The 26391-nt window shown below is 35.2% G+C and overlaps 1 protein-coding gene across 2 annotated transcripts in view; it reads left to right on the forward strand.

Moving 5' to 3' along the window:
- Nucleotides 1–26391, forward strand: part of Tbc1d15-17 (TBC1 domain family member 15/17) — a 305943-nt gene that overhangs the window by 171105 nt on the left and 108447 nt on the right. For both annotated transcript variants that reach the window (XM_090404708.1, XM_090404709.1), the window contains one exon: nt 2941–3057. In XM_090404708.1, coding sequence (XP_090260834.1) covers nt 2941–3057 — 117 coding nt within the window. The remainder of the gene's footprint in view (nt 1–2940; nt 3058–26391) is intronic.

Below are 26391 nucleotides of genomic sequence, written 5' to 3' on the forward strand. Positions count from 1 at the left end.
TTAAATTTTGCTGCCAGCTACAGAACGTTCCTACATAACAACTAGTAGATTATACACGCACTATTCGTGTGATGTACGCATTCTTCTGCTTTTATAAAAATGCAATTGTATTCAGTTCATTTTATGGTTTTAGTGTAAACAGTTTTTAGCGTTTAAGTGTTCTTATTTTTTATACATCTTTTACCCTTATGAAGCCAACAGCCACAGTTGGCGAAACTAGTTGGTATAACTTAGTTTTAAAATAAATTTGACCAAAAAAAACCCCAAATAGTAGTCATTCATTTTCCTATATAACATGTTACAGTGAGAGTGTTGCTTTGAAATCCAGCAAAATACAAGCCAATTAATAAACATCCTATTACAATTTATTTTTGTTTGGTGTCGTAATACCATTAAAATAAGTTATGGATCACATCCAAGACTTATGCCTTTCAAATGGATTAATGATCCTCCATGGGGATGATATTATACACAAAATTCAACAATTCAATAAGTTGAAACAAAAATTTGCTAGACATCTAAACTGGTTAACCTTCCTCAAATGATGCCTGAATACAATACAGTTTCTCATATTCAAATTCAAGGAAAAGTTTCATTCAGCTGAGGTACATTGTATTTACAGATGGGCAAATTAACATTCCTGTGTGAACAAATTGCTGGTACTCGCATAGAGTTTACTTACCAAATTAAACAGTACTCTATGGCTGAATATGAAGGACTGTTTATTGTTTTAAATTCTGAACTATTGATTCTCCTATTTCACATCTCTGAAGTATCAGTGAAAAAAGAATTTACAATGGTTAAAAGTAATCACCTAAAGGAATTTGACTATCTTTTTCCATTTATAGAAAGCCAACACACACAAGAAGGTATCTACATAAACAATCACACCATCATCCACCCCAAAAGTATGGAAGTTTAAAAACATTTCCACATAGAGCCAGGGCTGTTTGTTCCAATGATTCAGTCCTTTCTACTGAACTCAGCTATCTTCACTATACTTTCTTGGCCAGTGGCTACAGCTCCCACAAAACAGATAAAATACTACATGGATCCCCTACTTCTTCTCCCCCATAGTCCCATCTCTCTAAACACACAAGAACAAAACACCACTATTCCTATTTCATATATTCAAGGTGCATCTGAAAAAATAGCCAAAGTACTAATAAAATATATCTTAATGACATTCAAACCACCTGTTATTGGCAATGTTGATCTGTTCTCCTAAGGACAAACTCCGTCATCTAATACATCTTGGAGCATATGAAGTTCCCTGTGACTTAGCCTACTGTGGACAGACAGGAAGATCTGTTAACATCTGTCTTGGAGAACATAAGAAATATATTCATTATCATTATTATGGCAAGTCAAAACTGGAAGACCATGCTTTGGACACTGTGTACACAGAATTAGATGGAAGGAAACCAATCTGCTATATAGAAATCGTTAGAGGTCCAAAAAGAGTTTTTAGAGACAGCAGTGAATATGTGGCATTATGCTAACCTTAACAAGCATGGCTGCATTAATCTGCCAAAAATTTTGGAGACTGTCATGTTAACGTCAACTCCTACACAACTGTAATGCTTCTTTTATCCAACATCAGAGAGCTTCAAATCAGGACTTTAGATCTTTAGTACAGTATGATTAGAATTGTTTCACTTGCTCATTGTTGCATGTAAACTGTAACATGTTGTTTTGATCTGGAGATGTTGGTTTGAAATTAGTGAAATATAAGCCAGTTAAACATCCTGTTATAATTTATTTTTGTTTGGTGTTGTAATACTGTTAAAGTAAGTTATGAATAGCATCCAATACCCAAACCTGTCAACTAGACAGATTGGTTATTTTTTAAATATTCTATGTTTTTGAAAAATACTAATTGCACAGACAAAACATATTGCCGAAAAAAAAGAGGCTAATAGCCTTTTTCTATAGCTTCCATTTCATACTTAGGTGGTGTTTATTCATTTTGGCTTATTAATAATTTAGAACTTGCAAAAGATGCTTTGCTTTTATTTTTTTAGATAAGTCCCACACATGCAAGCTTGCGAACTTATAGTATGTTAATACCATGGGCAAGCTAAGACTTTTTTTAAAATATTTTTTTATTTATTACATAATCTGGAAACCTTGCAGTAGTGACTAAATGTGAAACTTTTTCAAGCCACTTCAGGCCTCCATAAGTGGGACAGTGGTCTCACACTGGCCAAAGAAATTTTTGCACAGTCTGAGCAAAGAAAATCACAAACATCCAGCCTGTGGCTGGATTTGAACTTGCAGACATTTGGTTGATGAAAAGATACACTAACCACTTGATCAACCATTATTTTGTTATTATTGTTGGTACATTATTTATGTTTGTTTGTTATTATTAATTGGTCTACATTTTATGCCATCATATTTAAACCAGTTGGTTAAGTTAATTTCTAAGGGCCAGCATTTTCTCCAGAAAGTTTTCTTGAAGGTATTAGCTTACTTTGATATATAAATAAAATTAATTAATTAATAAAAGAAAAAGATCTTTAAAAAAATTAAAAAGGCACTGTTGCCTATAGTCAGCAACATGATTTGCCAGTAAGTATAAAAGAATTGAATGAAAGTGGGTGGTTTGCATTATTTAATTCTTGCTTCATCTTTGAATGTTGCACTTTCTGATGCATTTGTGGACAGCTGTGTTGTAAATTAAAAGTTTTGCTTTATAAATGTGCATAATAAATGTATCGTAATCAAAAATGTAATGTATTGTAATCATGAATTCCCATCCATGAAAGGTTATAGATCTATCTGCAGGTTATATAATGTGGGTAACCACACTCAAGCAACCAAACAGAAATTTTTTTTAGCCATTCAGGTTTCCAATGAGCAAAATTATAATCAAAAGTTTTTTGATTATAATTTTTTTTTATGTAGCAGTCTAATTTTTTAAACTTGAATTTTTAGAAAAGGATGTAAGTCGAACTGACAGAACTCATCCATTTTATGAGGGAGAAAATAATCCTAATATCCAGATGTTGTATGATATTTTGATGACATATTGCATGTACAACTTTGATTTAGGTAAGCATGTCTGAATATTTTTTTTTTCCCTACTAATAAAGGACTAAAATATTAGTGTCTATTTTATCTTAATTTTCCATTTTCATAAACAATTTTATTCTTATTCAACTAATTAATTTTAGTGTTGTTACATTTAAATTATTTATTTATTTTGTGTGTGTGTGAATTCCCATCCATGAAAGGTTATAGATCTATCTGCAGGTTATATAATGTGGGTAACCACACTCAAGCAACCAAGCAGAAATTTTTTTTAGCCATTCAGGTTTCCAATGAGCATAGTGATCTTATGCTATGTAAAGAACTGCATTTAACCTCATAAACATTAACCCACATCAGAATTTGAATCCATAACATTAGACTTGCTATCCACTTGGTCATTTCGGCAATCAGAGATATCAATTTCATCGAACTGGGTATATGTACCTCAATAAGTGTGCAGGATCCATTGATAGCATTTCATGCAAAGTTTGTGTTATTACCAAACTCCTCTTGATAGTTGCCTGCAGATTAGTCAGTGGGAGGACACTGATATGCTCAGATCTCATAGTTAGTTCTTTTAAGGCTGTGCTTCTTAAACCAGCTCCCTTCCATTCTTCCAGTTTAAGGGTTTAACATACTGACATCATAACTTGCACTAGATGTGGGTTTCTAAAAAAAATTAAAGGTATGGATATCTGGAGTAGCATTTCAACTTACCAGACATGAAGATAAATTTCTTGATTGGAAGGCAATTTCAAGTAGAGTTATGTGAGAAAACTTAAAAATTAGGAAATGGACAATGAAATTTTTGCACCTAAAAACAAAAATTTCAATGTCCAATTGCCTCGCAGAAGGTTCTCCTAAGGAACTATTATAGAAGGCAGCTGACATCAGCAGGGAAGGACATTAATCTGAGGCATATAGAAATGTTTTGGCGAAGCTGATATTAATGGCAAGTGCCTGCTGGATTTCTGTTCAGCACATGAACTACTCATCACTAACATAATTTTTCAACAAAGATATGTACAAATTCACATGAATAGAAGACACAAGAAAAAAGAAAAGTCTTATTGACTATATTATTGTTGATGGTACTATTTTCATACCGGTTCATACAGGAGATTTGAAATTGGAAGTGGTCATCACTTATTTCTAAGTAGGATAAAAAAAAAAATAATTAAAGTTGGGCTGTTTTTACAGTTGAATCCACAGATGACTGTGGACTCAACTATACAAATGTTATTCAAGGGGGGGAAAAAAAAGTACAAAGAGTTTGTAAACAAGAACCATATTTTGGAGTATCACTGGAAACTGAAGAAAACCGTGATTCCTGTGGCAAAGTAGTCTGCAAGGATAGAAAAATAAGTACTCTATAATGAATGTAAGAAGATAAAGTGGCAATCATAGGAAAAAAAAAGTTCTTAGCAAGCAAGTTGACAAAAGCTGTAAGAGAATTCAGAGAAGAATGTAAGATGGCTAAGCTGTAAAAGTAGCTAAACTTGTCTTGGAAAGACTGGTAAGAATATAGAAAATAAATATCAGTAATGTAATAAAATGTTCTGGAGGCTATTGAAAAATCTTATAAATTAAAGATACCAAGAAATGATATACTTGGTTTAATCCTTCATCCAAGTGTAAGTAAACAAGTTTGCACCTGAACTATTTTCAGGACTGAGGCAACTCGTATATAGAAGCTTATGACTTCACATTACTTGCCTTAGTATCCCATAATGCAAAGTACATATCCTTAAGGGTATGTGTAATGCTATGCATCACCATAATACCTCCACTGTGTAAAACAGGCCTATCAGACCACGCACTGCAAACATGCCTCAGAATTGACTGGAAAGGCACCAAGTCCCTACACCACACCAAAACCTGATTTGAAAGAAAATACAAAGACGCTTGTGAAATATTAAAACATTATCCAAACTTGAACAAAAAATGATGGATCAATCATTCAAAGAATGTGGAGGACCCATCTGCAATCTGTATAGCAACAAGAACAAGCCCAAACTGAAGAAAATCTCAACACATGAGGTCTTTAGAAATGTTAATGTAGTTCCGTTTTTATTTTGTTCTTATTTAATTTTTTATATTTTTTATTTTATTTTATTTTGTTTTATTTTTTTTCCACAAGAGGTCAGGCTAGGTTAAATAATTAACAAGCATTTAGATCAAAATGTCGAATGGTACTTTACTAATGTTAAGTAAAGTAATTATTCTAACGTGTGTTGTCTCCATAAATTCTTCACTATGAATGCTGACCATCATGTAACCTTAAAAGAAAGATTTTTAAGAATAGTTGAAAAATTTTGGGAGTAAATAGAACATTATATGGAGCAGTATGTAGTCAATATTTAAGTTGTAAGTCGGAAGTTAGAATTGAAGGAAGTACAGAAAGGTGGTTTGATGCAAAATTAGGTGTGAGAGGCACACTCTTATTCATCATTTATGGACCACATTATTTAAAGAACTTAGCATTAAACCTGAAATCAGAATCAGAAATATCTGACACTGGTCTTTCCTTTATGTAGTTGATGTACTTCATCCAGTGCAAGCCTTTGGATTTCTTTGACTAAACTAAATAACACCTAACAAATTTGGTATGAAAATTAGCATTAAAAAGACCAAAATTATGAAATTCAGCAGTGAAAAACTTAAATGGCATTCTCAATGGAGATCCTATAGAATAAATAAAATATTTCAGCTTTTTAGACTCAAATTTACTGAAGATTACATTTTAATATAGAAATTGATAATGGAATAACCAAAACTGGTAGATGAGCCAGTTGAATAAATTTTGTATGGAATAAGAGAAAAATTAGCCAAAAAACTGAACCAGTGGTATACACGACAGTTTTTAAACTAATATTTTTTTTTTTATCTATATCTGAGAGTTGGGTTAGAAATGAAACAGTTGATCTAAGACTGAAGACCCCAGTTAATGAGAGTTCTGAGAAAAATTAATGGAGTGAGTAGATAGCATCAGTGGCAGAATCATATTAAAAATGATATTAGGAAGGCACTTTACATTGTGAGCATTCAGGAATGTCCATGCAGAGCTAATTTAAGGTAGTGTGAACACTTATACAGAATGGGATAGGAAAGGTTAGTAAAACAGGTGTTTGATGTCAACATGGCAGGAAAAAGACCCAGAGGAAGATGCAAGGTCTTGGGGGTTTGATGTATCGTATATATCGGTGTATAAGATGAGGCCTAAATTTTACGCTATTTTTAGGTTTTAAGCTTATGTCAGTTGTATAAGACGATCCCCCAATTTCTTCTTTCTTGTATTAATGCAACATTAATACAAGATAATATTTATATTTATGCATATCCGTTATTTTTTTTGCATAGCATAGATTTAGTATTTACGAAATTACCCTAATTAAAAGTGATTAGACCCAATTTTAATTAATTATTAATTTTGCATTTTTTTTTTAATTTTAGGATTATTAAAATTGTTATCATTTAAAATTATGGAACCAGAAACTTTGTTGCTGGTTCTATGATTTTCTGTGCTGCTGCAAGAAAGTTTGACATAACTTAGAAGATGGTAAGAGAATGGAGGAAGAAAGAAGATATTTTAAAAAAAATTGCCAAAGAAAAAAATGTGCAGGGAGAACGAGGATCACCCGATGGCCGCAACTGGAAAATCACGTTGCAGAATGGTTATCTTGTTACAAGAAATGTGATTACAGCATATGCACTAAAATGGTCAAGATTGAATCTGGATGAAAGTATAGAATTTCAAGCTACTTCAGGATGGTGTAATCTTTTTATGAACAGACAAAATCTGGTAATATGACAAAAAACGAAAGTTGCTCAAAAACTACCAGCAAATCTTGACCACAGACTTACCAGTTTCCATAAATTTATTATTCAGTTGAGACAAGAACATAAATCTCTATTGTCAATTATTGGAAATATGGATGAAACTCCTATGAGCTTTGATATGATAAGCAATAAAACAGTGGAATCTGAAGGTAGTAAGAGTGTGCTAGTTTGAAGTACAGGTCATGAAAACACAAGGTTTGCGGTTGTGTTGTCATGTCTGGCTGATGAAACCAAGTCAAAACCAATGATCATCTTCGAACGTAAAACTAAACCTAAAATAAAATTTCCTTCAGGTGTTTTTGTACATTTTCACGACAAAGGGTGGTGTGACGAAAATGGTGTGAAATTATGGATAAATAATGTGTGGAACATGCGACCAGGCGATATAATGAAGAAATGCAGTTTATTAGTATTTGATATGTTTCGTAGTCATTTAACTGAGAATGCTAAAAGCTTCTAGAAAAATTAACACAAAAATTGCTGTTATACCAGGTGGTTTAACTTCTATATTGCAACCACTAGACATCTTCTTGAACAAACCATTTAAAGATCATATGCGAGAAGAGTGGTATAATTGGATGTTGACTGGTGAAAAATCATTTACAAATGGTGGATCTATGCACGTTGCACCACTTGATATGTTGTGCAATTTTGTGATCAAAGCATGGAATAAAGTAAAAGTAGAGACTGTAATAAAATCATTTAAAAAGTGTGGTATCTTTAATCTTATGGATGGTATGGAAGATGATCTGTTGTGGGACACTGATGACAATGAAAACAAAATCAATTCACCAGATTCGAACTGGGATTCATATGACGATCATTTAAACAATGAATCTGAACAACTATTTTCAACAGATGAAGAAAATTAACATGAAAATTGAGGTTAATAATTATTATTTGTTTTTTTTTAAAGACTTTAGAGCCTGTGTAGCTCAGTGGATGTGGCGTTTGCACACCACCGCGCTAGGCCGCACGAAGGAAGTCTTAGTTTCGAGTCTAGTCGGCGACTAGAGGAAATTTTTCTAAGCCTTTTTTCGACCGGTTCCCGAGTTAGTCGATCTCTGGCACGGGCAAGCAGGTTTTTCCTCCCGGAAACTCGGGTTTTTCGTCCTGTAAACTCAAGAAAATCGACCGTAGAACCCACATTATTTCAGACATTAAATATATTGTGTTAGGGTTAGAGACCACGAGATGGCGGCACATTTGAGCCGTCTCTCTTCACTGCGTACCGCTTAATTAGTGATAGCCTTGGGCCATCTGTCTCTGATTGGGTACCAGTGGAGATTGAACTGCCCACTCAGTCTCCAAAAGTTAGATAGGGCTAAATGGCCTCGCCTACTCCCGTATATACGGGAATAAAAAGGCGTTAGCTGATTTTTTTTTTTTTTTTTTTTTTTTTAAGACTTACATCTATTGTAGTATTTTAAATGAATTTATGTAACAAAAAATTAATCTGATTTGTTTATAAATACTGCCAATTTTCTTATATAGCAATGTATTGTAACTACCTAAATGTTCATTCAAGAAATTAAGCTTCCCTTTTTATACTCGCCGTATAAGACGACCAATGATTTCGAGGGGTTTTTCTGTAGTATTTAAGAGTCATCTTATATGCCAACATATATGGTAGTTAGAAGTGCCCTTGAAGTCAGAAATATAAGACCTGATAATTCTGGCAAGTAATAGAATAATTTGGAAAGAAACTGTTGACAGGACATGAGCAATCATGTATTACTGTCATAATATTTTGTCTGCGCGGTTAACACAGTGGCTTTGCAACCATATGCCCGGGGAAGGAGTGTCCCAGGTTCGATTCCCGTCGGAGACGTGAGGAACTTGAGGATCTTCCTCAGGCATAGCCAAGTTAGCTGGTCTTGGGTGCGGGCAGTAGGGTTTTTTCTGCTAGTTTATCTGGCATTTTTCACCCCGCAAGCAGGCAAACCAGCCCCGTGAACATCCACTTCTACAGCTAAAAATATACCCCCCCCCCCCCCCCAGCAGCAGACTAGGCGACAGGTCAGTTGGGAGTGGTACTAACAAGAAGTCGCATCTAAGTAGCACACAGACTCTGCATAGGAAGCAGGAATAACGCGTAGTGAAAGAAGAAGACTGTCATAATATTTTGTACAACCATTTAGTGTACATATCATGAAATTGATGATGATAAGAGGACTATGAAAGATATTTTATGCCTTTTTACATTATTAATTGCTTTAAGAGCAGTTATTAGGTAGCAGATGACCTTTATTGCCTAGTTTGAAACATCACCACCTTGCTTACATGCATGTGTCAAGTGGCTGATGTCATGTTTTGTATCCAAAGTAGGGTTTCTAACCCCCCCCTCCCGTTCTCCCCCTTTCTTTCCTTTCAAACATACTGTAAAGATTTAGAGTCTCCTTTGTTCATACAGTAGTAGAGCAGTTGCTTAAGCCGGCAGCTAGGGACCAGATGTTGATGGTAAGGCGTTAGGAGACTTCTTGATCATCTGGTATATAATCCTGCTGCTATGTACATTGACAGATTGTTTTCTTGGAAGGAGAGTATTGGGTTTAGAAAATCTGGATGCTTTCCATGGGTGACATGTCTAAGACACTATCTCTTTTCACTGTGTGACTTCCCTTATTCTTATTTTACCTCTAAAACATCCACAACAGTAAATTCAGATATAGTACTGCAGTTAAAACTTTAATTAAAAATCTGTCAAAAAAAAACCATAAAATGATGTTACAAAAAATCTTGCATATCTGCTTTACGAACATTCTTGGCATAAACACCAACATAAATTACATATACCACCACTTGCAGACCTGACCACCTGTTTTTGACTAAACTCCAAATTGTATTCACAATCATGACATACAGCCCTAACTATTCAGATTACACTCTGATTTCACAAACACATATACCATCACTAGGTTGGTATGTGTGTTTGTGAGGCCCATCCTTGCCAGAAGATGCCAAATCAACAATCTCCTCTTTTTTTTTTTACTTTCTCTAAGGTTTCCATTCCCTGTATCATTTATTATTATTATTATTATTATTCGTGACATCTCCAAGGAGTCAGTCCGAAGACTCATCACGAGAGGATACCTATTGTACAACTCTCTGTCTCCACCACTGCATCGAACCTCTACTACCAATCATCTAAATCAGCGCCATCTACTGCCCACCACAGCTAGTATTTGTTGTCTGTAAATTGTGTGTGCTCTGAAGGGCAGATTTGTCTATATGCGGGATGAAAAACCCTGCTACCTCTGTATGAGATCTGCTAACTCACTTTTGATTGAAAAAGTCCATATAAAGATTCCTCTCGTCATGGCAAGAATTGAACTTAGGCCTTTTCTAATCGAAGGGTGTAATGTACCATTGTTCTTCCAATTGCACTATGGAGGTGCTTATCACACTCCTCTACATCCACTATGATGACTGTGTGCAAAGTATCAGAGACTTCTATTTGTATCAATTGCACTACACTAAAAATTTATCTCCTGTCTCTTTTGCTTCCATAATTTAAACATCATCTGAACTCTTTGACTGCATATCTGTGAAGCTTGAAATCTTACAGTCCAACTATCCAAACAGTGGCATCATCTTCTTGGCAACTTTAATGTCTCATGGCTCAAGCTAGCTCCTCTGTCCAACTACTGATCCAACTGGATCTTTAAGAACAATCTAAAGCAAATTGTTCATCTTTCATCTAGTATGTTAGACATTCCTCTATCTCCAGATCTTTGTCCTTCCAGCAGCACAGTTGAGTTAACTTAACTTACACCATATTATCACACAAGTGCCATCTCAAGTCGAGATGTTGGCATTAAAACAGCGCCAAAGTGTTATTTTATTAGTCTGGGATTTCTGTTTTTCCTTTTTGTGGTCAGACTTCTATCACTCTCCAGATCAAAATACTCATTCGAATAGTTACAGAAATTATCTGTGGTGAAGTGAAGGCCTTCATTCCCCACCCCCCCATTCAAAATTTTATACCAGAATCCAAGTGATGATTTTCTAAAAACAGCATGTTGCAAGTCGCTTGAGACAAAAATCTCCATATTCATTCTTAGTCTACAAGGCCATAAAAAATGCAAAAACAACTTTAAACAAATTTAACTTCAAAAGAGCCAGATGCAAAAGATTTGCCCAAATGGAGTTGTGCTTGTAGGTCCCTGGGTGCAAGTTCTGCCCATCTATACTACTACTCTCCCTCTCTTTCACCTAGACACACCTGGTAGTATTTTAACAACATTTAGAGACAAAGCCCTCCTGGCATCATTTGTCGTTTCCTATTCCTGTATAGAAGACCAAGGCAAATCACTTCAAACGTTAATTTACCAGGAATATTAATTTGCAAATTAGGACTAGATCTTTTGTCCATTGCAATTTGAGTTGTTTCACTTACCAATTGTTCTGCATAAATTGTAACATATTGTTTTGTTCTGAGGATGCTGGTTTGAAATCCAGCAAAATATAAGCCAGTTAATAAATTTATAATTTAATATTGTGTTTGGTGTTCTAATACCATTAAAATAAGTTGTAAAAAAACATTCAATAGCTAAACCTGTGAACAAGCTTCCTCTCTTGTTACTCACTACATGTCATGGTAGATAGTTTCTTCTGAAATATGTGTGCTCAGTTCTTCACAGATAATTCATCATAGGAAAATTCTTCACTGACAATTTAACACAAGAAAATTCTTTGTGAAAAAATTGAATAATATTGTAATGATACACCTATATTAAAAACAAATGCAAAAAAAATAGAAAATATGGTTTCTATTTTTTTGTTTTGTTTTGTTTTCTTTCTATATTATTTTTTTAATTAGATTTTATATAGTTTTTTTTATATTTTTATTCTTCATCATCATCATCAAATTCCTGCCATGTATCCTCAAGGGGTGTACAGGATATGATAGTACCACATGAAAAATTTACATCATTACTAACTTCCTATCTACAATTTTCCTCCAAATCAGTCTGTTACTTGTCAAGACTCCAACATTATCAGATCTTATATTTCTATCGTCTAAGGCACTTTGTACCATATCAATCCACCTATACAGTGGTGAGCTATGGAAATTTTAACAAAGGGCTTGCATTGTCGAGCAAAAAAAAAAAAAAAAAAAAACCGTATTTCACACAAAAACTTTTATTAGTACAGCTTGTGTACAAATGCCAATCAAAAAGTATGAGGGGACAATCAACCTGTAAAGGTTATCATTTTTAAACAAATATTTCATGATCTAAACATGAAATATTTGCACACAATCATCTGTGTTAATTTATCTTACATAAGAAAAACATTTTTTAACTCTTTAAATAAAGAATAAAATCTTTTATAATTGCACATATGCAATAGCCCACATTTTATATAAACAAAATAAATTTGTTTTGTTTGCGATAGAAGATTTTATGACAATCAATCTATAAATAATAAATAAATATTATCTAAACACAATAATATTGAAATACGTTATATTTCTCTTTTATTTTTATACTTCAAGTGATAATCAACGGTTTTACCATACAATTGGCTACTAGAAGGGAGAAGGGCAAAAATAGCGCATACACCTATTTTATTTTCAAACTTGGGCGCATTCGTTATAGAGGGTTGAAACAATAACTCCAAATAATCTATACACTGCCGAATAGACTAATTTTTGTTAGGATACTGTACTAGTTTCTCGCTCGCTTAATATACACACACAGACAAAGAAATTAGCACACCTGGAAGAAAACATGATACAACGGCGAAACTAAGCATATAGCTAGAGTGTGGGGTGGTATGCAAATGATCCACGTGTGGTTCTATTGTGCATGCCCACACCCTGCGGTGGCGCTGCAAGCAAAACCAGCAGCCTTATAAAGCTGGTGTGTAGTCGATAGCTGATTAAAGCGAAAAGCACCGGCCGATGCAAGCTAGAGTACAGAGTGACAATAATGCCGGATAAATACCAGAGACGTTGATTTTAGCAACTTTCGGACTTTGACAGAGGCATGATCATCGGCCTGAAAACCGGAGGCTGGTCGGCGCACCGTATAGGCATGCACATGAACTGTTCTAACCATACTGTCTGACAGTGTTCGGTGCTGTGGATACGTTCTGGCACTGCCACACGGCAGAGCGGCACTAATCGGATCAGGAGGACCAATGCTAGAGAGGATCGACGGAACGTGTGTGCAAGCAAGGAGGGATCCGACAGTGACCCGGTCCACTATACAGGCAGATGTAGGGGCTCCTGTGTGCCCACGAACCATTTCCTGATGTCTCGTGGAGGCAAATCTACAATCCCAGCTCTGTTTTTGCCATAATGTGCATCACTCACCTGTATCATTACACCAATAAAATTTCATTTGAATCCTATGCTTCCTTCTTGGTGCACCAGTTTCTTTGGTCGTGTGTATATTTCAAAAAATTGTTTTTTTTTATTTATTTTCTATTTATTTATTTATTTTTAAATAAAAAAGTAAACAAGAAGTACAAGGGATCACAACTTTTAGAAAAATTTAACAAAGAGCTCGTATGAGCCCCTTATAGCTCACCACTGCACCTATATCTTGGTCTTCCTCTAGATTGTTTTCCTGCCAACCTGGAAAACGCAGAAAACACTTGTTTTGCTAATCTTTCATCGCCCATTCTGTTTAAGTGACCATACCACCTGAGATTATCTCTGCTAACGCATTCCTGGATGCTGACAATGTCAAGTTCTTTCCTAATAACCTCATTTTTAATATGATATTGCCATTGATGCCATATGTTCATGCCACTAATCTTTCTCAGAACTCTCATATCTACAGTCTCTAGTCTTTGGTCAAGTGTTTTACTTCTGACTCAACTCTCAGATCCATACGTTAAAACTGGTTTGAACACTGTCTTGTATACAGCTAATTTATGTTCTGACTATTTTCTCTCTTACTCCATATGAATTTAATCAGCTGACTTCCTACCATACCAGCTTTGTTGATACTGTTGTCTATTATTTTATTTAATTAATATCTTCACTAAAAATTGTGCCTAAGTAGCTGAAATGTTTTACTTGTTCCACAGGTTCTCCGTTCACAACGGAGTTGACATTTTCAACGATTCTGCCTATTTTCATTGTCTTTCTTTTTATTGCTGACCTTCATACCATATCTATTACAACAGTTATTCAATTTAGTCAGGGAATATTGCAGACTTGTAGCGGATTTATTTAGAAGTATAACATCGTCCGCATAAAGCAAAGAGCTAACATTAACAACCCTAATTTGGATATCATGTTTAATACCACTTTCCTTCATAATGTGATCCATATAGATAATGAATAACAGAGGGGATAATGTACATCCTTGTCTGACACCAGATTTAACATTAAACCATCTCCCTGTACTTCCTTCAATTCTGACTGCTGATTTACAACTCAGATAAAGACTAAGTATTGCTTGATATAATGCCCCATTGACACCATATAACTGTAGTGTATTGAATAGCTTTTCTCTTGGCATATGTCTTTTCCAGATTGACAAAACTTAAATACAGATCTTTATAATATTCCCATGATTTCTCAACTATTTGTCGTAAAGTGAAGATCTGATCCTGACAGCCTCTATTTGGCCTAAATTCAGCTTGTTCTTCACCAAACTTTTCTTTCACAATTCTTCTCAACCGTTTCTCAAGTATGCTTGCATTAATTTTACCAGGAACACTTAGTAGAGAAATACCTCTGTAATTCTCACATTGTTATATTTCTCTTTTTATATATATGGGTACTGAGAAGTCTACTCCAATCATCGGGAATTCATCTGTCTGTCCAGGCCTTCTGAACTATGCATTACAGCCACTGTAAGACCTATACCACCATACTTGAGCATTTCTGGTCTAATATAATCTATTCTTGCTGCCTTTCCACATTTCAAGCCTTTGATGGCTTTTTCTACTTCAAATATGGATATATATTCCTGACCGTATGCCTGTTGAGTGTTTTTTTTACCACTGTGCTATCACTGCTTGTTTCATTTAGTAATTTTTCGAAGTAATTACTCCATACTTCAAGGATATCTTTCTCTAGTTTTCATGTCACCTTTATCATCTCTAACTCCTTTTATAGCACTCTTTCCTCTATTTCTGAGCTTCTTCAACAACCTCCAGAATATTTTGCCACCTTCTTGATATTTATTTTCTATGTTCTTGCCCAAGTCCTCCCATGACTTTTGTTTAGTTAGTTTTACACAGTGTTTAGCTTTCTTACATTTGTCTCTGTATTCTCTAAGAGCACAAGCTGACTTATTTGCGAGATACTTTTGATATGCTTTGTTCTTTTTCCTTCACTGTCTCTTTAACTTTCTGTATCCACCATGGAGTTCTGATTTTTCTATCTTTGCAGACAGTCTCACCATATGCCTCTCTTGCTAAATCAATCAGGGTTTTCTTCAAGGCTTGCCACTGAATTTCTAAGGTTTGGTTCCTGTTTTCAAACTCTTTCATTTTTTCTTCAATAATTGTGTATTTTAGTCTACAGTTCACATCTGAGAACTGATGAACTTTTATTTGCTTTAAAACTTTCTTACATGTTATTCTTTTCAATATGAAATTCAATTTTATCCTGCTCAAGACTAAATAGTGATTGCTTACAGTTTCAAATCCTCTGTAGACTCTGGTGTCCTTCACAAGGAGAAAACATCATTATCAACAATAACATAGTTGATGAGACTTTTCTAATTCTTTGCCTCTTCTCTCCATGTAAATTTGTACACATTTTTATGTTGAGACATGGTGTTAGTAATAACCAGTCCATGTGCTGAACAGAAGTCCAACAGGTATTTGCTATTATTATTAGCTTTGCTTCAAATTTTCCCAAATATTTTTGTATGTCTGACATCATTTCCTACTCTGCTATTTAGATCCCTAACAAGGACCAACTTTTCCTTTTTCATTGTGTCAGTTGCTTTCTCTAAAGCATCAAAAAATTCCTCCACTTCTACATTAGTAGAACCTTCGTGGGACCATATGCACAAATAAGTCTCATTGTCCAGTTCCCCATTTTGATATTTGTCCACATCACTCTTCTTGAGACTGCCTGCCATTCAAGAAGATTAGCCTCGTATTTAGTGTTGAATAATATGGTTACTCCTTCTTTTCCTTGATTTTCATTGCCTGAATATAACATTTTGTATTTACTGCTCAGAAAGATCTCACCAGTTTTTGTCTTTTTTGTTTCAGTTACCCCTATTATGTCGATCTGGTACTTATCTAATTCCTCAGCTAGCTCCATTTCTTTGCCATTTAGGCTTCTTATGTTGATGGTACCAATCTTTAACTCCGGTGATGTTGAGTTGAGGTGTGTTTTCAGATTTGTTCCTGTAGCTGACTTTTCGCTGTTTGCCCTGGTTCCCTGGCGAAAACAACTTTGTTTAACTGGGCGATGCCCCAGCTGGCATGAAATTTTGTACCATGTTGTACTATCATTTTGTATTTTGGTTTAAGCCAATTAGAATACAATTTGGTTGGCTAAATCCCAAATTGCCAGCCCATCCTCGTTCGTTCAGTATCCAGGTAGATACCCAACAGGGTGCACCACGAGAAGGTGAGGATTGCACATTAGGTCAGAAGCTCTGGTCGGTTCTCTGCATTCCTTTAAAGGCTATGTGGAGGTCTCCTCTTAGTTATATAGCTTTGACACTTAAGCAATCCTTATTTTTATTCTTTATAAAGTGAAATTAATATTTCATTTTACTGATTGGTGAGTTCCCCAATTTCTTTCTAATTTATTTTTTTAAAACGTTAATTATTATTATTTTTTTTTAAATTTAGATTCTACAGATGGGATATTAATTTTTTACAAAACTGTGATGTGGCACTTTTACTCCCTAGCAACCCTATATAAAAATACCTTCTTATTTTTGTTACCTTTCACTATTTTTCTGCATATTCAAGACATCTATCTAGATGTGATGTGATGTGCGTTTTTACTGAACTAATTCTGATAAGGTGCTTTCAGTTATAGGATATCCTTATGTTCTGGAATTGACTCTATTCTTGCTTAGGAAAGAGATTTTAAAGGCTATTATTTACAGAGCTTGTTTAAGACTATATGTGCACCTCTGAGTAATTATATTAAAGAAAATGACAGTAAAATTACATAAATCCTTGCATGATGTAAATCAGATCAAGGCAAAATTCCCATCTGCAACTGAAATGATATCCAGTTCAGCTGAATATTCTTTAGCATCCGTGCTGATATCCCATCACTCCATACTTCTGAATTCTTTTTCAGTTAGTGCAACAGTTCTAATACCTCCTTCTCATACACCTGAGTTTCTTCATCCGGTGAAAAGGTCACAGTGAGTGTAAACTAGAATTGGTATACAACAATCAGATGAAAGCTCAATGGGAAATTTTAGATATGGCATAGAATTTGCAGTAAAAGAAAACCTGTACATCATGAATTCCTTTTTCAAGGAAAAAAACACACATAGAAAATGGACATGGAAAAGTCCAAATGGCAAACCTAGTGAAATTGACTTTATTCTCAGCAATGAGAAAAACATCTTTCAAGGCTGTTTTGTTATTAACACCTTCAACATTGGAAGTGACCATAGTAAGGTACACAGTTAGATTCAAATAAACTGCTAAAAATAAGGAAGAAAAATATTTTGAAGATCAAAGCAAAACATAAATGTACACAAACTCAATATTAACAAAGATATATTCCAACATGAACTAAACAATAGATTTAAAAATCTTATTATAGATGACAATGCTGATCAATCAGAAAGTAATGACATTATTACCGAAAACCTTTTACATTGCTCACTTGAAATAGCTGACACCACATAACAGAAACAAGATGAAATTTCTGAAGAAACAAAACAACTTATAAAGAAACAAGGAGAAATGAACAATAAAATAACCTACAGAATAAAATTGAATATGCTGAATTGTGCAAAATGATCAGAAAATGTGTCATGGGCAAAATAAGAAAATTTCAATTGTAAATTCATACAACAAACAATTGAAAACAACTGTAGTCTCAAAAAAGCCAAACAGCAATTGATGAACAGCTATAAATAGATGGTTGCAGTCAACCTACAGGATGGGACCATAACCAGAGATTGATGTGCTATAGCAAAAATAATTGAAGAATTTTACTCAGTATTATATCAGGATGATGAATTAAATGAAGAAGAAGACAACTATGAAATAGCTGAAGTACCACTGTTTCTACCAGAAGAAGTTATGTGGAGCACCCAAAGCTTGCAAAATGGAAAAGCTTCAGGTGTGGATGGAGTTATAGCTGAACTTCTAAAAGCAGGTAGAGAAATGATCTATAAAATCTTAGCAAAACTATTTATGTTATTTAAGTTAAGGGATATTACATCCCATATTGTTTCTTAGCCGAATAAGAAACTCAAAGAGTTTCATGCCGAATATAGAAACTATATAAAGTTCGGCGATTCCAAGCGTAAGCAAATACCTGGATAGTGCAGCACCTGACCCATTTGGTAGTGCAAACTGAGGCAACTCATAGTAAGGGTGGAGCAAGCTCCGATCAGTATTCTTGGTATTTACCCATAATGTGAACTCCTTATAATGTGTTAGCTCATAGGAGCTGTATTACTGTTCTACATTATGATAGAAGGTCACTACCCAGACCAGTTTCAACCTTTATTGAGGTCTCATCAGTGAGTAGGTAGACCTAGTTAATACCAAGTTTGTAGCAAACAGAACTTACATCCCTTCTATGAGAATTGCCAAGAAGGTGTCCTAATAAATTACTAATTATATGAAGAGCCAAAGGCTTCAATTCAGTGACATGAACTTATTTAAGTTAAGGGATATTACATCCCATATTGTTTCTTAGCTGAATAAGAAACTCAAAGAGTTTCATGCCAAATATAGAAACTATATAAAGTTTGCCGATTCCAAGTGTAAGTAAATATCTGGATAGTGCAGCATCTGACCCATTTGGTAGTGCTATATTCGGCATGAAACTCTTTGAGTTTCTTATTCGGCTAAGAAACAATATGGGATGTAATATCCCTTAACTTAAATAAGTTCATGTCACCGAATTGAAGCCTTTGGCTCTTCATATAATTAGTAATTTATTAGGACACCTTCTTGGCAATTCTCATAGAAGGGATGCAAGTTCTGTTCGCTACAAACTTGGTATTAACTAGGTGTGCCTACTCGCTGATGTGACCTCAATAAAGGTTGAAACCGGTCTGGGTAGTGACCTCTCATAATGTAGAACAGTAATACAGCTCCTAGGAGCTAAGTTCACATTATGGGTAAATACCAAGAATAGTGATCGTAGCTTGCTTCACCCTTGCTATAAGTTGCCTCAGTTTGCACCACCAAATGGGTCAGGTGCTGCACTATCCAGGTATTTGCTTACGCTTGGAATCGCCGAACTTTATATAGTTTCTATATTCGGCTAAGAAACAATATGGGATGTAATATCCCTTAACTTAAATAAGTTCATGTCGCCGAATTAAAGCCTTTGGCTCTTCATATAATTAGCTATTTATGTTATTTCTGAAGAAAAATGATGTACCAAGAACAAGGAAGAAGGCTACCCTAATTCTGATACATTAAAAAAAAAAAAAAAAAATCCAGTGAAGTAGAAGACTTGACGTACGACCAACCCATCAGTCTACTACTATTGGTGGTTTACAAAGTGTTTACAAAAGTCTTGGCTCATAGGCTTTGTATAACTCTAGACCTGGCACAACCAAAAGAACAGGCAAGCTTTCAAAGCAGCTTTAATACAATGGACCATATTTAAGTTGTAGAACAGATTATTGAACAGTGTAATGAATATCAGTTACTATTATATCTTGGTTTTATTGATTATGAGAAAGCCTTTGATTCAGTAAAAATTTGTGCAGTACTTAAAGCATTGCAAAACCAACAACTGGAGGAGCCATATGTCAGGACCATCAAATCAGCATGCACCAATGCTACGGCAGCAATTCATTTCAATGGAAACATCTCTACTGTGGAAATAGAGATGTTTCTATCCTGTTCCTATAAGAAGTATTCAAACTTCTTGATTGCAAAAGGCAAGGTCTAAAGAGAAATTTAAGCCATTTATGCTTTGCCGATGACAGTTATCTTTACTTCAACTGCGCATTAATTACAGACTCATATCCATGAATTCCAAATTGCTAGCAAAATAGCTGGCCTAAAGATAAACCAAAAGAAGACCCAAGCTATGTTCAATAGCTATGTCCAACCAGAAATAATAAAAATCAATAATGGTGAAATTAATCATTACATATACTTAGGACAACAGATATCAATGGAACAAAATATTACGGACGAAATTAAAAGATGCATGATGCTTGGGTGGAAAGCATTTAGAAAATTATGTTCAATATTCAAAAACCAACTACCATTATGCCTAAAGAGAAAAGTTTTTAACCAAATGTATTCTTCCCGTATTGACATATGGCTGTGAAACACGGATGCTAAAGGCATAGGAAATTCAAATTTTAAGAACAACACAATTTAGTATGGAAAGAAGTATGCTTGGTATCACAAGACTGGATCACAAAAGGAATACATGGGTAGATTTCAAACCAAAGTCTCTGATGTCATAGGAAGAGTGAAACACCTGAAGTGACAATGGGCTGGGCATATTGCTCAAAGACAAGATCAACGATAGACAAAAGAAGTGCTGGATTGTATTCCACGAGAGGAAAAATTACCACAACACTGACCTAAATCATGGTTGATTGATGATGATATCAGATTTGCTGGAATGACATGGGAAAAGAGAACCATGGACAGACAGTTTTGGAGTAATCTTGGAAAGGCCTTCATCCAGCAGTAGACTGACAATGACTGATGATAACGATGCCTAGTATTTTATGAAACAAAGAAATTTTAACATCGATATTTAATATTTGTCTTCTTTTTGACTGAAAAAAAATGTATAAATGCATGCTCCCAAAGTGAAATATCTAGTTAATAATTCTCTTGTCAGAATTAACCTATTGGAGTTAACCAATAGGTTAACCACTGGCAAGTTAACCACTCAACCAACCCAGCCAGCTGTTCAAGAGAATTAATTAACCATGTATTTCAGTTTGGGAGCATGCGCGCGCACACACACACACACACACACACACACACACACACACACACACACACACACACACACACACACGCATGCACAAAAAATATGTCTACCAACATCCATGGCTTAAACAGCAATATAAATGATATGCACCACCACCACTTACAAGTCATCTAAACCAGAATTACTATTTCTATCAGAATCCTAACTGGTAGTTTCAACAACCGCTGTCCACATCAACTGTCCAAACTAAACATTTTACACAGTTCTTTCCCATGTAAGGGTGGCACTTGTGCATTCATCAGAACTGACATACCATGCCAGAGATTGCAAAACCTCGAATCCCCACTGTTTGATTTGCTTTGGTTCAAAATTTCCTTGCCAACCTGCCCTTTTCGGTCATATTCTCTGTTAATCACTCCGACCTCTTCAACTGTCTCTCTCTGAAACTTGACTTTGAAATACCCTAAGGTCATACTTCTTGGGGGCTTCAACATCCGCAATTCATATTGCCCTACCACAGATCATCAATCTCCCACCAGAATACCTGACACCCCCCCCCCCCCCCCTCAATTGCCAACACAGTTGACCTAACAAGCTTCCCTTCCAAGTATACTGTGGATATCATTTCTCCTCTTGGCTGATCTGATCACAACCTTATACAAATCTCTTTTACCATAGAAAAATCTTCATCCACCATTTATCCATGTTACCCATAGTCTTCCTCCAGAAAGAAATCTGAAGAATCCTTAACAACTTAAACACAAACAAGGCATCTGATTGTATCCCACCATTCTCAGTCTCGTGTCCTTTGGCACTACAAGGGCACCAAATGAGATGACCTCAATGACTTCTATTCCCCCTTTCCATGGTCCGATCCTTCATTTCTTCTAATCCAGACACCTGCTCAGACCGAATAAGAGAAATCATCCTCAGATTTGCAGGAGTGACAATGGGAAAGGATAGCCATGGAAAGGCAGTTTTGGAGTAATCTTGGAAAGACCTTCATCCAGCAGTAAACTGACAATGGCTGATGATGACGATGCCAGAGAATGCAAATAAGGAATGAAAGATTTCATCCCTTATTACACTCCAAATTCTCAGCCACCATCCAGGTCTTGGTTCTCAATGCAGTAAAAAAAAAAAAAGAACCTCTGCATACTACAAATGACTCAAGACCAAAACTGCAGCTTCTCATTCTGCCTATACTGCAGCTTGCAAGCTGTGAGAGAATCATCACCAAATCCAAATCATACTTTAAAAGGGCCAAATGCTACCAACTTGCCTCCAGCCCAAATGGTAGTCACTCCTTTTGGTCCCTTGCCAAGGATATTGAGTGCAACTTTTGCCCACTCAGGCTTGCACCACTCTTATATCCAGATGTATTGTAGTTACCTTACCTAAAGACAACTTAATGGCATCACGCTTCTCTTCCAATTCCTGAATTGGTGACTTGGGCAAAGTTCCCTCCATTCCACCAAGAATGGCTCTCTCTCCATGTTATCCATAGTCTTCCTCCAGAAAGAAATCTGAAGAATCCTTAACAACTTAAACACAAACAAGGCATCTGATTGTATCCCACCTATTGTGGGAGACAATCAGATGAACTAACATATATCCTGTATTGCCCGTGTGTAGAGGCTTATGTGCTGTGAGGATCATGTTGGAGACTTAATGGATTTTTTACAACACTCAGAAAGTATTAAAACAGAATTTAATCCTTCGTATATTTCGTCTGTCGCTGAGACATCTTCAGGGATTACAAAAAAACTAATGTAACATAAACACAAATAACAAACAATACTGAACCCAACCACGTGGGTGACACTTAAAGTCCTAACTAGGTGGAGTGCCCTCTAAGAGCAGTTGTAGGTGGCCTGGAATGTAGGGTGGGACCTCTGGTGATAAGTGTTTCCCAAATCTTAGGAAGCTTAATGCAACCGTATTTATTAAGATTTGGTTGATTTCTGAGAGAGCTGCTGCTGATTCTAAGAATAGTCTCTCTTTTTTGAATTTGCTGTGGTGGAGCATGGTGGTTTTTTCCATGAGATCCTATGGGTTGTATTCAAGACATGGTCGGCAAGGCCTGACTGACCACAGTCGTGCTGGCAGATGTATGACTTGTGTTCCTGGAGGAACACAAGTCATCTGCCTGTCTGTCCAAAGTATGCCAGCTTACAGGAACAGGGTACATTATAAACTCCAGACACTGAGAGAGGAGGGAGCTGATATTTTGTAGAACGGATAAGGGTAGCAAGTTTGCGGTGGGGTTAAATGCCTTAATCCTTTCTTAGTGTTGTAAAAAATCCATTAAGACTCCAATAGCATTTAAGCCCCACTGCAAACTTACTACCCTTATCAAAAGATCAGCTCCCTCCTCTCTCAGTGCCTGGAGTTTATAAAGTACCCTGTTCCTCTAAGCTGGCGTACTTTGGCGTACTTTCTTCGTCGAAAGTTTATTTTTCACTAGGTTAGACTATAATAAATTTAGTCCTTTATCCCAGTGAGAGCAAACAAAGTTTGTGCCTGAAAATATCTTCAGGACTGAATATAGTGTTGTACTATCTTACCTGGGTAAGTAGTATAACACCAGGGAAACTCATATCAAAGGTGGAGCAAGCTATCCACACTCCTATCCCAGTATCTCCCATAATGCAAAACACATCTCCTTGTGGATATGTATACTGTTATGCATTAAGGGATTGGCCACTACCCAGACTAGTTTCGACCTTTATTGAGGTCTCTTCAGTGGGATGGGAGATACTGGGATAGGAGTGTTGGTAGCTTCCTCCACCTTTGCTATGAGTTGCCCTGGTGTTGTATTACTTACCCAGGTAAGATAGTACAATACTATATTCATTCCTGAAGATATTTTCAGGTGCAAACTTTGTTTGCTCTCACTGGGATAAAGGATTAAACTAAATTTATTATCCTCCTTTCTTCTTTTCCTCTTGCCCACACAGCACTAATGTGCTATAGGTCTGGTGGCTTTTTAAAAAAATACAAAAAAAAACCTATACATATTTTTTCATTCAAGAAGACAAATATTATCATCAAATATCAGTGTTAAAATTTTTTTCATTTCATAAAATACTAGTATTGGGAAATAAGATGAAGACTGGTATTTCAGGCACAGATTAGAATTTTGTCCTAAGTGATTCTTATCATGAATTGATTTACATAATTTTACCATCATTTTTTAAAAGATAGTTACTTAGAGGTGCATTATAAATGTATAAATCAGCCCTGCAGAACAATAATAGCCTTCAATAAAATCTCTTTACTATCTAGGAAAAGTGGAGTCAGTTCCCAAATATATGGTTATCTTATAATTGAAAGCACCTCATCTGCTGAATTAGTTCAGTAAAAAAAAATAAAAATAAAAAAAATAAAAAATTCGCAACTGGATAAGTGTCTTAAGTGCACAAAAGAAATTAGTGAGAGGTTACAAAAAACATTCTAAGTAGTAGTATCTAAATAAGGGAAAAAAAATTAGCCTTTTAAGAAATAAAATGCTAGCCTAGTTGGCCAAGTGGTTAGTATGCCTGCTCTCCAACCAACAGGTTGGGAGTTCGACTTCTACCATGGGTATGGATGTTTGTGATTATCCTTAGGTGGAAGATGAATCTCATTGCCCGGTATGAGACCATTGCCCTGCTTATTGGAGGCCTGAAGTAGCTGAAAAAAAGTTCCGTGTTTGGTCTCTAGAACAAGGCTTCTAGACCATGTAAAAATAAAGAAATAATTATATTAAAAAAATTGACAAACTGAAAAAAAAAAGAATCCTTAGCCCAACCATGATACAACTGTACTATAGGTTGAGTGATAAACTTTTCATGGATGGTAACCACAAAAAAAAAAAATAAAATAAATAATAAATAAATAAAAATAAAATAAACAGAAATTAGAGAACTCGCCAATCAGCAAAATACAAGATATTAATTTCCCTGTATGCAGAATAAAAATATAAAAGAAAAAGCTAAATAAAATCTAATTAAAGAAATAATACAGAAAGAAATTATATTTCTAAAATATTTCTTGTTTTGCATTTATTTTTCCTATATGCATGTTATAACAATATTATTTCAATTTCTCATGATGAATTGGCTGCAAAGAACTTTCCGTGAACCATTTTGAAAAATGCTTTAGAAATGCTTATTGGCATTTCATTTGTCACTCAGGTCTGCTTAGCAAACTACCATCATATGGTCTGCCTTTAACTTTTGGCAACTTGATCACCAACTTCCTCTCTTGTCCTCACTATATGTCTTATTAGAATATTTCCTCTCCTTATATTTCTCAACCAATGCAGGAGTACCCCTGCACTTTGTAATTTCACTCACTCTCTTCTTTCTGTATATGCATGTAGTTGGTGGATTAAATAGTGAAGACGGAAAGTTGTAGACTAGAGCGTCAGTGAGTCCTTGGACTCTTTGGAGGTGTCACATAATAATAATAAATTACATACTCACCTACTCTCACTGACTTGAGACGCTATTCATTTCTTTTCTGATGATGGTATACTCCATTCTTCATTTTCATTTGACAAACTTTGTAGTATCAAATTATTAGAAACCTCAATATCAACCATAACCTAAACTTTGATGTCCTCAACTATAATCTCTTTGCTGTACTTCACTGGAGGCAAGGACAACTGAGGACTTCAGTACTACCAAAATCTAATGAGTACTATGAATATCATATCCTGTCTGTGATATGATATTTGTAATTACTAGTCCATGTCCTGAACAAAAATCCAGTGCACGTATTATCTGTTTTCTCCAAATTTTCTCAAAATATGTCTATTCTGCTGTTTAAGTCTCCAACAAGGACCAGCTTTTTTTGTGTGTTACCTTCTCTAATGAATTGAAAAATTAATTCACTTTCTTTGTAGAACCTTATAATTGGATTTAACTGAATGAATACACAGAGAAATAATTAAATCCAAGATTAATTGTTCCAGCAAGTGGAAGAACTACAGTAGTTCCCTTTTATCCATAGGGGATACATTCCAAGACACCCTGCAGATACCTGAAATCGTGGATAGTACTGAACTCTCTCTCTCTCTCTCTCTCTCTCTCTCTCTATATATATATATATATATATATATATATATACACTGTTTTTTCCTATACATACATACCTATGATAAAGTTTAATTTATAAATTAGGCACAGTAAGAGATTAACAACAATAACTAATTATAAAATAGAACAATTATAACAACATACTGTAATAAAATTTATTTGAATGTGAATGGAATCTTAGCAACCTCAGCATTCGTTTTTTTTTTTTTATTATTTATTTATTATTTTATGAAGTCAAGAACTTTCACATAAAAGGAAGCACTTAATGGCTTCTCTTTGGCTTATCCGAATAGCCACCATCACTACCCTTGTGCTTTCGGGCCATTATTAAGTAAAATAAGGTTGCTTGAACACGAGCACTGCAATACCATA

The sequence above is a fragment of the Typopeltis vanoorti genome, chromosome 15 (genome assembly GCF_054136105.1).
Source record: "Typopeltis vanoorti isolate ZY-2024b chromosome 15, IOZ_Tvanoo_1.0, whole genome shotgun sequence".
NCBI classification, from domain to species: Eukaryota; Metazoa; Arthropoda; class Arachnida; order Uropygi; family Thelyphonidae; genus Typopeltis; species Typopeltis vanoorti.